General features: G+C 39.0%; 2 protein-coding genes and 1 non-coding gene across 4 annotated transcripts; 1 reads left to right on the forward strand and 2 right to left on the reverse strand.

Annotated features, from left to right (window-relative positions):
- Window positions 1–3,771: 3,771 nt before the first annotated feature.
- Window positions 3,772–3,857, reverse strand: trnay-gua (transfer RNA tyrosine (anticodon GUA)). Its single transcript is given in 2 exon segments — window positions 3,772–3,807; window positions 3,821–3,857. It is a non-coding gene; the product is annotated as a tRNA-Tyr (tRNA).
- Window positions 3,858–5,622: 1,765 nt separating this feature from the next.
- trim55b (tripartite motif containing 55b) lies at window positions 5,623–10,661 on the forward strand. Of its 2 annotated transcripts, none has more exons than XM_065949119.1 (8): window positions 5,623–5,927; window positions 6,485–6,654; window positions 7,151–7,328; window positions 7,968–8,063; window positions 8,805–9,038; window positions 9,164–9,186; window positions 9,614–9,738; window positions 9,819–10,661. In XM_065949119.1, the coding sequence occupies exons 1-8, from the start codon at window positions 5,799–5,801 to the stop codon at window positions 9,989–9,991; spliced, it is 1,128 nt and encodes a 375-aa protein (XP_065805191.1). In that variant the 5' UTR covers window positions 5,623–5,798; the 3' UTR covers window positions 9,992–10,661. The 2 variants fall into 2 exon arrangements, with proteins under 2 accessions (XP_065805191.1, XP_020501929.1); XM_020646273.3 differs by having other exon boundaries at window positions 5,626–5,927; window positions 7,148–7,328.
- A 1,188-nt stretch (window positions 10,662–11,849) lies between these two features.
- crhb (corticotropin releasing hormone b) lies at window positions 11,850–13,343 on the reverse strand. Its single transcript, XM_020646020.3, has 2 exons — window positions 13,118–13,343; window positions 11,850–12,799 (listed from the first exon to the last, which is right to left on the reverse strand). The coding sequence occupies exon 2, from the start codon at window positions 12,777–12,779 to the stop codon at window positions 12,273–12,275; it is 507 nt and encodes a 168-aa protein (XP_020501676.1). The 5' UTR covers window positions 12,780–12,799; window positions 13,118–13,343; the 3' UTR covers window positions 11,850–12,272.
- Window positions 13,344–15,626: the final 2,283 nt, after the last annotated feature.

Below are 15,626 nucleotides of genomic sequence, written 5' to 3' on the forward strand. Positions count from 1 at the left end.
TCCCCTTTCTTGCAACACACAGTCACACACCTTTGCAACATGGCAGCTGTGTTTAACCGCTTCATAGCATCTGCCTCAGGAGCTTTAGAAAGGCAGGTGAGCAGCATACCTGCTGATTCCCCTCGGGGTCACAGTACAGTATCTGCTTGTGAGGCCCCAAAGGCCCCACTCGTCTCTGGAGACAGCCTGTGATCCACCAGAGTGTCCCTAATTGAATTACCTGTTACTCTCTGAAAGTGCTGTGAGCATCACATAAGACATTAACTATTGTGTCATTGACCCCACAGCTTGATGCTAATAGTGCTCTTTAAATACAGAATCTTTAGGATGATCTATAAACAACAAAAATCCTTACAAAATAACACACAAGTGCATGCAAACAGGATTTCCTGCTTTTTAAGCAACTGTACATCCTTATGGTGTTTGACTCATTTTTTACATTTTCAGCACAATGATCAAGAGCACTTGTATATTAAATCATTTTCCTTTATCGTCTAGTTAAATTGTCAGTATAATTGTAATAGTGTTGCATTCTTTTGTGTATCTAGAGCCATCTTGTGGTGGGAAAAAGCACTTACAAGGACACTGATCAGAACTGGATTATTGGATAAAAGATTCATTCAATAAAAAGGTCAATTAAAGCATATCTATTTAAGGGAACTTTTGAACGTGATTTATTCTTATAACTAATCAGAAGGTATTCATGTTCAATTCAATTTTCCATTCTCTAAATTTGAGACAACTCCACTAAATAACCAGCCCAAAAACAAGACACATATTTTTTGTGCTAAGATCTGAAGCGCTATTTTTAATACTTGTATAAGTGAAATTAATAAAAATTCATAGAGTCTGTGTGTAAACCATTTCACCCAGAAAGATACACTTCTTGACTGAGGCATAGATAGCTCTGATGTGTGACAGCTAGAGAAAGGACTCGCCTTTTTTTCTTCATATTATATATAGTAACAGAATAAAGTATCATGAAACATAAACTCAAAATGCAACAGCATACACCCCAACTATGACGTAAGCCCCCTTTGGAGACGCCTGTGATGACGTCAGCATACAGAACAGGACAAAGCTCCCCTTCCTCCCACCACTAGATAGCACTCTTTTATTAAGTTTAAGACCAACAGGCTTCACAACCACTGCTCCTAAGCAGAAACTACAGTATGATGCCCATTTCATTAACATGAACTGTTTTTTATTGAAATTCAGATTACTGATTTTGAATCTAAAATAATTTGATGCCATGTAAATTAAAAAAGTGGCAGCAGAAACAACAGCAGATCCCTCAAAGATCAATGTTCTCTTATATGAGGCTCATTAGATTGCACTGTAGGGGACGTTTGTGACATCTCCCTCCCTCATGTGGTGAGTAATTGGCCAATCCCAGAGGATCATAAAACATCTTCAAACTGTCTAAGAGAGAACAGTAAGTATGCACAACAATCCCATCATTCTACATGTTTGCAGCACCCTCAGAGTAACCTGTTTAATGCAGGCTTAATCTTAACCACAGCGTTAAACATCCAACAATGTGGACTGCACTTCTCATGGTTCTGAGGGTGAGATTTAAGCCTGGCTGAGAGGAGCACTTGCATGCTGAGCGCATCTCAGTTTCCCATGACCATGAGGTGCAGCAGCGCCTGTTAAAACAGACTGACGTCTCTTTTACGTCATTGTATGGGAGAGGATGTTACATAAAACTCCATAAGGGAATCTGGCTCTTTTATTTCATCTTTCTTATCATCAAGCGACTGTTTGTCAAATCTGAGGGTCCACATTGTATTATCATGCAAGTCCTCTATCTGTTACCCTACTTATGAATACACTGGCTTATCTCATGTTAAAAATGACAAGATTTTTTGTGTTAAAGCTTAAAGTTAAACTACAACTAAGTATGGTTATTGGACTGATGTATTAAAAAGTGAGTAAATGTAACTGTAGTGTTGATGTGCATTTTTTATCCTTTTTTTCTTATTACATCCCTATGTACTCTGATCCCTATGAGATTTTGTACTTTGTGTATGATCTGTAAGCTTTACAGAAAACATTAAAAACAAAAGACCTCTGTTAATTATAAAATACTTAGTACTCATTTCTAGAGGCCAAAGCAAAGTTTGCCATGAAATTTCATTGGAATAAATTCTTCTCCTGCATTGATTTGTAGGAAACAGGAGTTAGACAATCTTGACTGATAAGTCTGATTTCCATTTGGATAATTATGCAAATTGTTGCTGCTTCTAAAATAAATCATGCCCTAAAAAGTTTTAAAACATTTACATTTAAGCAGCTGCCTAAATATTTACTAGTCACATTTACTACTGTAGCTTTATTAGAAAAGCTTGGTCGTGTAGGTGTGCTCTTTATAATCAGAAATGTAACTTGAATACTTGACTTCTTTTCTACATTAAAATCATACTATTTTGAATCTTATTAACATCCTAAGTGATGTTTATAATTAACAAAATTATATTTCAGATGCCTTCCTAGGTCAGAAATTGACACCTTTATCTGAATATGCTTGCGGGAAATAAATTCCAACTAAAAGCAGTGACTGCTTACCATCTGTATGAATACAATATGACTTCCACCTAACTGAAATATTCATACAGGAGAACAGATGGCACCCTTTGCTCCGCATCTTTTTCTGGTCCCATGTACACCTATATCTTCCTTTACGAGCTTGTAGACCTTTACACGTAGGGTTTTGTGCAAGTGACTGTGTGTCATACCTCCTGTTGTGTATTTTGTGGCCTTAGCAGTACCTGCAGACCCTTTTCCAATCAAATCTGTTGTTGTTGTTTTTTTACACAACACTGTAAAATAGAGGAATAGAGTAGGAACATACTGCACTCTTTAAGTCTTCTTTCCGGAGACTCCCAGCAGCGTCTGTCTGGCATTCAGATTGGCCTTTCATTATCTAGCCATCTTAATGCTGCTCTTAATTTGTCGACCTTCAATCTCATTTTTACCAACAGGCACTGCAATATTAAGAGTCAGACAGTAATGGCTTTAAAATGATGAATTTGCTTCAATTACAAAGCCATAACTCAAAACATCCATGCGCTTAATTGACTTAATTTGAATTCAATTTAGGAAGCAATTTTAATGGTGAGCATTTGAGCAGTCCTTCCTTGTTGTTAATGAACATGTAGTTATAGTTTACAGGCGGTCAATAAATACGTGGTAAACAAGTGGTGCTCTCACAGCATCCCACAGTAAAGAGAAAACACTTTTTAGTAAATGACATGAAAAACATAGTGTTTCTATATGGTATAATATAGTGGACGATAGCTGCATGTTACTTATCATCAATTTATCATTCAAATATGTCTTATGTACCACAATCTCCCAGTTTGGGATCAATAAAGTAATTCTGTTCTATTCTATGTAACATCTTAACAGATTAGACAACAGTAACTTTGTAGTGAATAGTGTTATATGAAAGTGAGATCTTATTTACTCTTATTTTGTTTCTGTTTTTCGACAGATGTGTCCTCACCTTTCAGGCGTTAACTTGGTACATCTTAATAGTGTCTGCTGTGATTCCTAAATGTAGTTTGTTTTTCCCTGAAATCACGGAGAAGCAGACAAATAAGGCGTTAGGGAAAATGACAAGTTGTTCATTTTCAGCTATAACAATTATCTAAAACATCTAAAAAATGACTCCCTGACTCTGATTCATATTTAACAAACCAACAAAGATGATGAGAAAACCCGAATTACATTTTGGGTTATTAAAAAAAAAAAAAAAAAAAAAAGCACTCCTTCGAGCCGGATTCGAACCAGCGACCTAAGGATTACCATGTATCCACTACAGTCCTCCGCTCTACCAACTGAGCTATCGAAGGGAGATACGCAACACCATGTAACTTGATTTTTTATTTTATCATTAAACTGCTTTTTGTTTATAAATGTGCAAGAAGTAAAAATGAAATAAAGTGAACGAAGTTGGCTTAAAGGAGGAGCAAGTCTGTGTAAATAGGAGGTGTAAACATCGACTTTGAAGAATGTGTTGCGGGTTCAACGACCTGAATTATAAATAACGAGTTACTAATACTTACAAACATCGAGTTTTTCATTAATTTTACATTAACGCTGTTGCGTCCTGTGAAGACACGTGGTCGCCTCGCTTCCTACATGTCCATAATTCGTTGCATTTAAAACTGTCCATGCATTTCGTTGTCCCACAACATTGTCATCATGACGATTTTAACCACATGAAAGCATTATTTTTTTTAGTCAAAATGTTTATTTTCTCATGTTTGGAGGAGGAATTAGCTAAAATGGAAGAGCGCTCGCTAAGAGAGGTAGCGGGATCGATGCCCGCGTTGGGAACATTTTCGGGTCGTAATACTTAATAAATATTGCTTCTCCAAACCTGCTTGTAATATTTACAGTCTATGTTGCCAACACATAGCGATATAAAATACATTCCGGCGATGTTTGGCCTCTTAGTGGTAACTTCAATAAGAAAGTTCCGACATGACTCTCCAAAGATGAAAGCTAATTCGTCCTAGCTTGCATCTACCAGTTCGCAATTCACTTTAACTCGACTTTTTTTTAAATCACTAACACAGTTTCCTCGTTTTTCTTGTTGGCCAGTATATAACCATACCTTGTGGTGGCTTTTTGACCGTCTATTAGATGTAAAAAAAAGTGGCCGCAGTTTGAACTGATGCCGCTAGCGCCAATGTAAAGTTTTCATTACGTCATGCCAAAAGTTTATAATCAAACGAGAGTACGCATGCGTGTTACAGGCCTGCTCATGAACACGTTTTCTTCTGTGTGCTTTAAATTGTAGAAACAGCTGATTATCCATTGATTTAACATTGTCTTTTGCCTCAAGAGACAACAGGTTAGGTCTAAAGCAATTACTTTATACTTTATTTAGTCATTTTTGTTAGCCTAAAACGTCTCTGGTACGCAAACTTATTCGTTGATGTAATGCAAAGCCTCCACTATCCCTTTTAAAAAGAACAATATATGCATAAAGACAGTCACCTCCTCAGCTAGCAGTGTATGGAGGACGAGATCTGACAAAAGTATAAATAAATAAATATGGAAATAAATAAATGTAGAAATTAGTAAATGTGGAAATAAATAAATGTAGAAATAAATAAATATGGAAATAAATAAATGTAGAAATTAGTAAATGTGGAAATAAATAAATGTAGAAATTAGTAAATGTGGAAATAAATAAATGTAGAAATAAATAAATATGGAAATAAATAAATGTAGAAATTAGTAAATGTGGAAATAAATAAATGTAGAAATAAATAAATATGGAAATAAATAAATGTAGAAATGAATAAATGTGGAAATAAATAAATGTAGAAATAAATTTAAGACATTTAATTATTTATGTCCTATTTATTTACCAGTTTTTATTTATTTATTCACGCATTTAATGGTTTATTTATTCATTCTTTTATTTATTTATTTATTACAGTATTTTTTTTATACATTTATTTATTTATTTATACTTTTGTCAGATCTCGTCCTCCATAACACTGCAGGCAGCTGTTCAGTAGCCTAATGCTCTGCTCAGTTTCAAATATGGGCAAGGTAAAAATGGCAACCTTTGACGTGACAGCAATAGTTGCTAAAAACAGAACTGACACCAGCAAGATAGGAGCCCACACCCGCCGGGACAAGAGCAGCAGGCCTACTCTTATGACAGGCTCTGTCTCGCCGTAGATAGCTTTCAGAAACGGACTATTTACCAGCTTACGTGGCTTTATCCTTTGTTTTGTTTTTATTGAACGTATTGCTGAACGTCTCTGTCAAAAATGAATACCATGGACAACTTGGAGAAACAGCTGATTTGTCCCATATGCCTGGAAATGTTTACAAAGCCTGTGGTTATTCTACCCTGCCAGCACAACCTCTGCAGAAAATGTGCCAATGATGTTTTTCAGGTAATAAACTCAACACAATTCAGCAGCTGTGTTTCCAGTATTAAAGGGAAAGTTTGAAGTGACAGTGTTGTTATGTACATATAAGCAGCTACAGGCTAACTATCCATGTCACTTGGCCCTTTGAAGCGTTATAAACAGGCCCTACGTGTGTGATGTACTGAAGGCCAAACTATTGCATGTTTGGATGTCATTATTTTCAGGTTTGTATTCGTATATGTCCCAAAGAGTTTAAGGCGGAACACGAGCTAATGGGGTGTTGCAACTTATGATAAATAAGAGTGTAATGCTGTGTTTACAAAGAGTATTAATGAATATTTTACCTCAGAACCTTAGGTTTTTGATAAGTGTCAAAAGATGATATGTCCCAACTTAGGAGCAGAGCAATGTGATTTCCTAGTGACAGTACTTACTTGTTATAATGAATCTTAATATGATGGATAAACATTTCATAGCTGTTAGGTCAAACACTTTAACTCAGGTAACTAACAAAGTTTATCTTATTGCTATTAAATACTGTGACATCAAAATAAATTTGGATTTTTAATTGCGACTGACAGGCCTCAAATCCATATCTACCTACAAGAGGGGGCTCAGTGACGTCTGGGGGCCGCTTCCGATGTCCATCCTGCAGGCATGAGGTGGTTTTGGACAGACATGGCGTCTACGGGCTGCAGAGGAACCTTCTGGTGGAGAACATCATTGATATGTTCAAGCAGGAGTCGAGCAGGTGAGACAAATCAGATTGTCTGTTTAGTTGTAGTAGAAGAGTTACAGCTGCTGATTTCTGTTCGAAGTCCGAGGTTTATGGTTTTAGTCACCTCTACAAAGATGATCACCTTAATCCGAGGAGTTGAATGTATGGTCAAAAGGCTTGTATGAAATGATATCATCATCACCTCATCATGGGTCAAGATCCTGTGTCATTATATAAGATTACAAATCAAGTGGAAGAGGATTGACAGTGTTAGTTAGAGGTTTTCAAAATTAGATATCAATAGAAATCAAACAGATATGCACCTGCCCCCTCTGAAGTATAATGTTGTTTTATTGATTAAAGTGCAGACAGTCTATGTGCATGGCCTGCCAAGACTGATGGATGATCAATAAACAAGTGAGATGTGTACCTGTGACATTATCAAACTGACATTACATGTCACATCAATATGCGCCGAAACGCAAGGCCTTGACTGGAAGATCTGCTGTTTTCTTTTACACCTCAGCAGCAGCAAACCAGCACCTGAGAGGAAGGAAGAGACGCCCATGTGTGATGTTCATGAGGATGAGAAGATCAATATTTACTGTGTGACCCATGGTGTGCCCACATGCTCCATGTGTAAGGTATTTGGCGCTCACAAAGACTGTGAGGTGGCACCAATCACCAGCATCTACCAGACTAAGAAGGTGAGGTATGAAATACTGATGGTGGTCATAGATAGATAGATAGATAGATAGATATTCATATCTCAATTTTTTATCATCTGTGTATATGCAGGGAGTGGTTGCTCAATTACCAGGGTACCAAAAATGTTATTTAAATCATAATATGTTATAAAAGTATCATTTTGTTGAGGAACCGTTTTAGCTGGGTTGGTGGGCGACTCGCCCATTTGCAGAGGGTCACTTCCATTCCTCATGGAAGTGGCCCTTGGTTGGACTCCAGCCATCAGCCCTTTCAGGCACGTCATTCTCAATCTCTATTCCAAATATTTCCTGTCCATCTACAGATGTCCTTTTAAATAAAGGCAGACTGCAAAACAATCAACTTAGTAGTAGCTTGGCTGAAGCGATGTAAATTGGACATGAATATTATATTTATATGTTTAAGCCAGGTTTTTATTGTAGGTCATGCTGTCACAATTGTCTCCCACTTGTGCTTTATTTTAAAATCCAAAAGCGTCCACGTTCAAGGTAACTTCTAACAAAACCAATACCTGAGTGAAAATTGTTTTACATTATGGCTGATGTTCTCTACATTTACATGCATCATAACTTTGTCTAGTTGATCTCAGGTATTTACTCAGCCGTGTCCTTGTCTCCCAGACGGAGCTGAGTGACGGGATTGCCATGATGGTTGGTAACAACGACAGGATGCAGGGCATCATCAGTCAGCTGGAGGAAGCCTGTCGTGCTATAGAGGTCAGTGTCCTAGGGCTACAGCGACTGGCGGCTTACTCACACAGCAAGCCCTGCTCTGTGCACAAAAAAATGCACCTGCACTCACCTGCATGTACGTAATAATAACAATTGTAATATGTCCTTGTAGCTGCCACATGTATTGCTTTCATCCATCTGTGAGATATATTGTAAACACAGAAATGGAGAGAGGAAAAGTAATGTTTGGATGCCTGTGACTACCTTTCTCTCTCTTTACACATTCTAAGAGTGTGATCTTCTTCTACATGCACTTCGCAGGACACTCCATTCTGCCTCTTAATTACATTAAAAACCAAGCGTTTTAACAGATAGAGGGAGAACTGAGTTTTCCTGTGGATCCCATTCCACAGTCGGACAGTAGAGAGGAAGCTGGAGTGGCTCCAGGTCCCGTGGTGTCACCCTCAGTGTTGTCACACAGGACAGACATGCAGATGAGCTTCCTTGCCCTTCCTACACATATGGTGCCACCGGAAGAGCGGATCACAAGAGAAACAAGAACATTTGTAGTTTACAGTATTTACCTGACCTTACACAGAAAGAAACAACTATCTCGTAATTTTCTTTGGACAGATCTTTGCTTTTGAATATTCTATACTCTGTTCATCATCCTAGAGTACCACACCTAGGATGGTGATAAAAGATGAATAAGGCAGGACTTTCAGAATGCATAATCTATTGCTGTGTGTTTGAATGCGCCTCTGCTGCTTATTCATTCACGTATAGGAGAACGGTCGGCGGCAGAAGACTCTTGTGTGCGAGAAGTTCGACCAGCTGTACTCTGTCCTGGAGGAGAAGAAGAGGCAGATGAGTCAGAAGGTGACGGCCGAACAGGAAGAGAAGTTGAACTATATCCGGGGCCTGACCAGGCAGTATGGAGACCACCTGGAGGAGAGCTGTAAGGTCGTGGAGAAGGGGATCCAGACTATGGAGGAGCCAGAAATGGCGTTATTCCTAGAGGTCAGAGTCAATAACAAACTGAATTGTGAGATTCTAGCACAAGCTCACTATTAACAAAGGTTCCAACCAAAAACATTTTATGTACAAGGTCAATCAAAATTTGCTCTTTCTCTGTCCTTTTTCAGAACACAAAGCCTCTCCTCAAAAAGTGAGTACATATTTTCATGCATACAAACAGAGAACTTTGAGGTTCCTTTTTCGATGGAAAAATTCAATTTTAATTTGAAAAGGTTTTCTGAATTTACACCTTTAAAGTGGTTGCTGGATATGCCCCATCTTTGGTTTCATTTTCGTGTTTTTATTCTTTGTAAATGATTTCGCAAAACATGTACACCTGCACCTACAGATTGAAACACACACCTTGTGAAGCAAGGTCACACTTGCTCTGTGGGAGCTGTCAAATACAAGTCAGTACAATGTAGCTAATGTACATTTTTAGACTGAGCAATCTGAAATAGCTTGTGGGATGTGCCAAACATCACAAACGGGTGATACTTTGTATATCAGGTGTGACATTGACTGTCTGAGGGAGATTATTCCCCCCATTAAAATGCAAATTTCCCCTTCGTTCCCAGGATCGCAGAAGCATCGAGTGTAGCACATTTAGACAAAGTTGAGCGTGGCTATGAGAAAATGGACCACTACAACTGTGACTTCAAGAAAGAGGGAAAGGCCCTGCGCAGCATCGACTTCATCCAAGGTGAAGGATAGCTGTAAGTGGTGGAAACCTCAGGTTTGTTGTGATCTTGACATTTATTCCCTTTCCCATTCTTTCCAAAGACGAGGATGATGAGGATGAAGAGGATGAGGATGGAGAAGCAGACGCTGAAGAAGGAGAGGGGGCACAGACTGTTTTGGGAGGCAGTGTTGTTACATCCGCCTCCGACCAACCTTCTGTCCCCCAGCAGACAAACTCGTCCTCAAGCACAGCCAAGAGCGCAGCCTCGACCTAGCTGTCAGCCGCCCGCCCAGACTCAACCTTAACCAGGAGCAGGATAAGTTTTGCTCTGACTAGATGTTGATTTCAGGTCAGTTGTGATACGTTTGCTCCCCCGATCGGGGAACACTGAGACAGATTTAGATCTATGCCGAAGGGAAAGTTTGACTTGCTGAGGTAGATCTAAAGAAAGAGACGGAAGTTTCAGTTCCTTTCTGCCTCTTTATTGAGATTGTGTTAGCTTGCATCACTGCATACTGAAGGATCTTTTTTTTGTCTGGTTACATACCAATTTTGTTGTTTGAATGTTTTTTATTTCTTTGGCACATTGTACGGCCAACAGTGTCTCAACCTTATTTCCAGAACAAAGACATGTTCATACATTTTTTATGTAGGCGACCTTTTGCAAATCACTGCTTATACTGCATCATTAGAGATCATTACAAGGTTTTCCTGCCTGTCATATACTTTATTATGACCACTATAACATTATGAGAAAGGTAGCAGAGTACGAAACTATGACTGTGACATTTCAGATATTCATACATGCATTAGCCTGTATTATGTGTGGTGTTCTTTGTTGTGAAACACAGGTATATTTTCCTCTTATGGAAAAAGCACCACGTTTGTCTCATTATGGTTTAATATATAATGTGTCATTAAAGCTGAATTGCGCGAACATCTAAGGGATGGGTTGTTTGTTTTTTGCAACTGAAATGAGTTATTAGTTTGTAGTTTCAGTGATCTGCCACATGTGTCGCTGTACGTTGGTTGTTGGTTCTTGGACTGAACTGATTTGGTGTTAGTGTGTCTGCATGTGTAAAGGATGAAGACTTTGTTTTTGATCCCTCCCTTTTTCTCTTCTTGACACTATTTTTCATTTACTTGTGTCAAAGGAAATCCATCTAGATAAGGCATTTATGATATTTTCATAGCTTGTTCAGACATTTAGGAGATTATTTTCTACAGCATGGTGTTGCACAACCTGCTGCACATATCAGACCTCAGCATGCCAAGTGCTGCCTGTTATCCGTCAGCTGCCTTGCAATGGTCTCACCTTGCTGTGACTACACTATTGTAGGAGTCCACCACTGAGTACCATCTAATTATTGCATGGGAGAATAGAATCCTTTACAAATGGGCTCAAAGCAGCCTTAAGCCCCAAGTTGCTAAGTGGGCCAAACAGAACAGGATGACTCACATCCACAGCTCTTGTTTAGTTTACTCTGACACTGAGGGTCAAGGATCAACTCAGCATGTATACACATACACACACACACACACACACACACACACACACACACACACACACAGAGAGTATCTTTCATACTCATTAGCTATCAGTGGAGCATCTATCAGCTGTGTGAGGTGGCTTCATGCTGTCAAAATGAGAATAGCTTCTTGAGGATTAAGGGTTTATCAGAAAGGATGCTGTTTAAATGTTCTGCACCTGAGGTGCTCTTACAGCATGAACGTCTTTGGTAAATTATTGTTCTTCCATCTCCTTTTGTGTGTGTTAGGGAAGAGGCACGGTGCTAACCCACGACTTGGCTCCAGAGCAATGCCATGGTTACACCATATAAGATTTTTATATTCAGTAAGAAACATTTTCTCTATCAATCAATATCTGTGTAGGCAAGACTCAAAATGCAGTTGCCATTTGTGCTCCCTTTAAACTGTTAAACTGTATTTTTACCTCAAACCAGTAAACCTATATGTTTTCCAGACTTAGATTACATATTGACACGTAGATTACAAATATATGTGCTCGGAGGTTAACCAAATTGGTAATTACAGTAGCTGGGAAGTTTCTCCTAGTTTCACAGGAGTTATTACCTCATATGTAAGGATATCCACAGAGAAGTGTAAGCATTGCTTTTAACTTTTTATTAAAAAATATAAATATCAGACGTTCTCTTGCACAACAGAAAATGACTGGTTGCACATAAGTTTATTAACAAACATAAATATCATAAATACAGTGAGTCATAATCTAAAACAAATGCCCATTTGGTCAATGCAGTGTTCCATGTCTTAATGAAAAGTATTTCATCTCAAATATGAAGAACGGTGCAATTCTACAGATTTGACACCAACATTAAAATGGCAAGGTACAATCGGATCTTTATAAGTCAAGCCCGTTTACGCTCCATTGTTTGAGGTTAAAGCTATAAATAATAGAGTGATAAAGCAGCACTATATTGTACAGAGCATGTTTTGTGCTGACGGTTAAATATGAAAATAGAAAAAAAGGAGAAGAACAGAAAATAAAGTGAAATCTTTGGCGGAGTGAAAATTCATTTCCCGAAGAGCTCCATCATTCTTCTGTTATTTTGCGCTTGTTGGGCCAGCTGTTCCGCCTTGGACATCTCCATCATCTCCCGGAGCAGGTGGAAGGTCAGATCCAGGGATATTGGCGGATCCTCGGACCTCCTTCCCCTCTCCATCGAGTCGTCAACGCGGTCTCCGAAGCCGCTTATGAGCGCCCTGATGTTCCCAACTTTCCCTTGTAAAAGACGCCGCGTCAGCTGCTGGAGTTGCAACGCTCTGTTGTAGATGGAAGGGGATCCTCCGGGATACATGGGCGAGGATGGGAAAGAGTTAGAGTCCCCGTTACCCAGTCGGATGAAATACTCCTCTCCGAGTCGCTCCAGGATGGGACCAGACTGCTGCTGCTGGGAGTTTTGGGTTTGAGGTGCTGGGACGCGCAGGGCACCGCCAGGGCTCTCAATAGCCCGACATTCGTAGCGGGGTAAGAAGGCAACAAGCAGAATTACGGTGGTACCAAGTAAATTGAGCTTCATGTCAGGATATCAACAGGAATCTGAGAAGAAAATACAATAAAAAATCATTTTCATGCTACAAATCTCAATTCTATCTTGAAACAGGCTGCGTAAATGGGACTTTACGCACGGAAACAGAGTTAGATTATTATTCCCTGCCATCTCTGCTTGTTTCCAATACTGTTAAGCAAGTTATGATTAACGAAAATAAGCTCCAATCAACCTGTAAATAAACACATTGTTTCATTGTTTTTTTATTTAGAGTTAAACTGTAACAACAAATTCGGTTGTGTAACCTGCCAAAGAAAGGAAACGCATAAACTAAAACACGGATTAAATGAAACAAAAGCTTTTCATACCTTCTATCTCTACAGGAGGTCCAGCACAGCCGTGTAGGTTGCCAGGTATTAGTTGGCGAGATGCCGCCCTCCTTCACTTCTTTGAGGAAACAAGTATATAGTTACTTTAAGAGTAGATGCTGAATGGACTTATATAGCCAACCTCACTATAAGTGTCGCGCTCCAAGATGAGATTGAGTCTGCGCGTTCTTGCATGGGTGTAACGTGAATGGACGCCTCTGACAAAGTGCTTTAGTTTAGACGAGATGAGTCATATATGAGTGTGCGCGCGCGTGCACGAGCGTCTACCTCGGCGCTTTCAGAATAACCCAAATGGGTGCCACACCTGCTGGCATTTTCACTTAAATTAGTTAAGTAGTTCAACATAATTGCGGAGGTTAGACTCTAGACTGAGGGAATACTTTTAAATGAGAGGTTGAAATTGTGCTTTTTCTCTTCCTTCTCAGTTTGAGCTCATTTTAAGAAAGACAATTTGCAAAGAATTACATTTGATAGGTTGCATGAACGCATTCCCTTTTAAATAATCAACTCATCAGTTTGTTACAGTGCCATTGTTAAAAATGTGCAATAATTAAGACACTACATTTACTGAAAATGTGTCCAATTGTTGCAGGTTCAACAGGTTTATTTTGGTGCAATCTGCAGGACTGTCTTTGTTTGTTCCTGCAAATAGCACCACATGAATGATTACAAAACAGTTGACTTGTGTTGTTTTTAGTGAATGTGAATCTGCAAAAAAAAAGCCTCAGGCTGTGTGAGTTTGCATTGTCAACCGGTGATTAATTTGCTGCTGCACATTTACATCACCACTTCTGCCACCTCACTCATGGGGCCTACAAACGATCCATTCAAGAGGGGGGTTAAATCGAGTATTAGACAAGAATTTCAAACTGTTTGAAAACAAAAGTAGAACTCTCACTCTTTACTACTGTGATTGTGCAACAATAGTAATGAGTAAAAGCTAATATCTGTGGATTCTAAGAGAGTAGAATATGTTAAATAAATGATGAGCACTAGTTGGCACTTTTCCACCCAAGCAAAAACCACACATTTGTGGATTTGTTTTGTTTCACAATGTGGCAAATCTCTTTCCATCATCCTTAATAGTAAATCCATTTCACCAAGAAAAGCAGCACGCGGAGATACTCCGGAGATGCAGTCAAAGTAGAGGTCAAAGTGACTTTCAAATACTGTGCTCTTAAGCCAAATAGCAGCTGATGTAAGGGGAATATTTGATTTACCAAATGTAAGAAAGGTGTATTTTTCTTTAAAATATCTTTGAACTCAAAGATTCTTCCAAATTCAATACACCATTCTTGGACATTTTAGCGAGTAGGGGTCAGAGTGTAATAGCATGTCCACTTAGTCGCTCCTCATGCTCCATGTGGCTCCAGGGGAAGGTGTCAGGTCCCATCATGAGGGACACATGTTAGCTGCCATGAATAGAAAACGTCGCCAGATGAAAAAGTGGCTGCTGCTCGTGGTCAACTCATGTCACCTCATTTTCAGATCACTCTTCCTGAGGAGAAATCCTCTGCTGTGACGCCACACCGGAAGAGACTCAGGCTTAAAACGCTGTCCCTTTGTATCCTCAATTAGAGTCAGATGATTAGATCAGATTAGATCAAATTTAATGGCGCTCCATGGGGAATTTGGGATCTTTCCACCCATAATGACCCTTGCCAGTGACCTCTTTCTGCAGGTAAAATATAAAATAAAAATATAAAAATCTGGGTTTAATGGAATTAAAAATCTGTGGAAGCTGCTTCACTTCAGAACTCTTCAGTAGCTGCTTCTTTTAATTGATCATTTGCTTTTCAAATTTTGATCAGCTACAAGGAGGGATAGCCTAAGTGCTTTTCACTAAAACGTCCCTCTCGAAATAATTGGACCGCTTTTCCCATTGGATTGAGCCATGTTTTTCCAAATTCTTCCAGGGTTGCCAAGTGTCTTTGAAAAATTAATTTGAATAAAAAAGGTGCTGTTTAAGTCAGTGTTAACAGGTAGTGACTAAACTACTCTCAAACCACCTGACCTCACAGTGCTGTAGCTCAGGTGTCCTTCTGCTTTTATAGCCCAGCAATATAACCTGTTATAAGAACACTTGTCTCATAGATGTGAGAGCTTGGCCTTTAATCTTCAGAGAGAAAAAAAACAGAACATTTTACAGAAATGACATTTCTTATTCTACAGATTAACACAAAACTACACAAAGCATCCATCCAAACAGCCCACTGAAAGATCAAATGTAAATGTATGACTATGTTAAGCAATGGCAGTGCCAGGTCAACGGATGGAATTATGAAGAAATGAAGCTGCTGGCTTCATTTCTTCAGTGTAGCTCTTCAAAAAGAAGCTCGATTGGATTTTTCTCGATGACAGTTTAACATGTGAGAAATTTACAAATGATAAAATAAAACAATCTTCTGAAGCTTTCGAAGTGCTCCCCTTTTTAAAAATTAAATGTGAGCCAGCTGGCTTTCCAGTGCTTCTTCTTATGGTTCGCATG

The sequence above is a fragment of the Labrus bergylta genome, chromosome 20 (assembly GCF_963930695.1).
Source record: "Labrus bergylta chromosome 20, fLabBer1.1, whole genome shotgun sequence".
Taxonomy (NCBI): Eukaryota; Metazoa; Chordata; class Actinopteri; order Labriformes; family Labridae; genus Labrus; species Labrus bergylta.

Excerpts from the sequence above, each read along its gene's own strand:
- trim55b (XM_020646273.3), top strand. The coding sequence starts at position 5,799 with ATGAATACCATGGACAACTTGGAGAAACAGCTGATTTGTCCCATATGC. Across the intron at positions 6,655-7,147 it reads TTCAAGCAGGAGTCGAGCAG|CAGCAGCAAACCAGCACCTG; the intron begins GTGAGACAAATC and ends TTTACACCTCAG. Across the intron at positions 8,064-8,804 it reads AAGCCTGTCGTGCTATAGAG|GAGAACGGTCGGCGGCAGAA; the intron begins GTCAGTGTCCTA and ends ATTCACGTATAG.
- crhb (XM_020646020.3), bottom strand. The coding sequence starts at position 12,779 with ATGAAGCTCAATTTACTTGGTACCACCGTAATTCTGCTTGTTGCCTTC.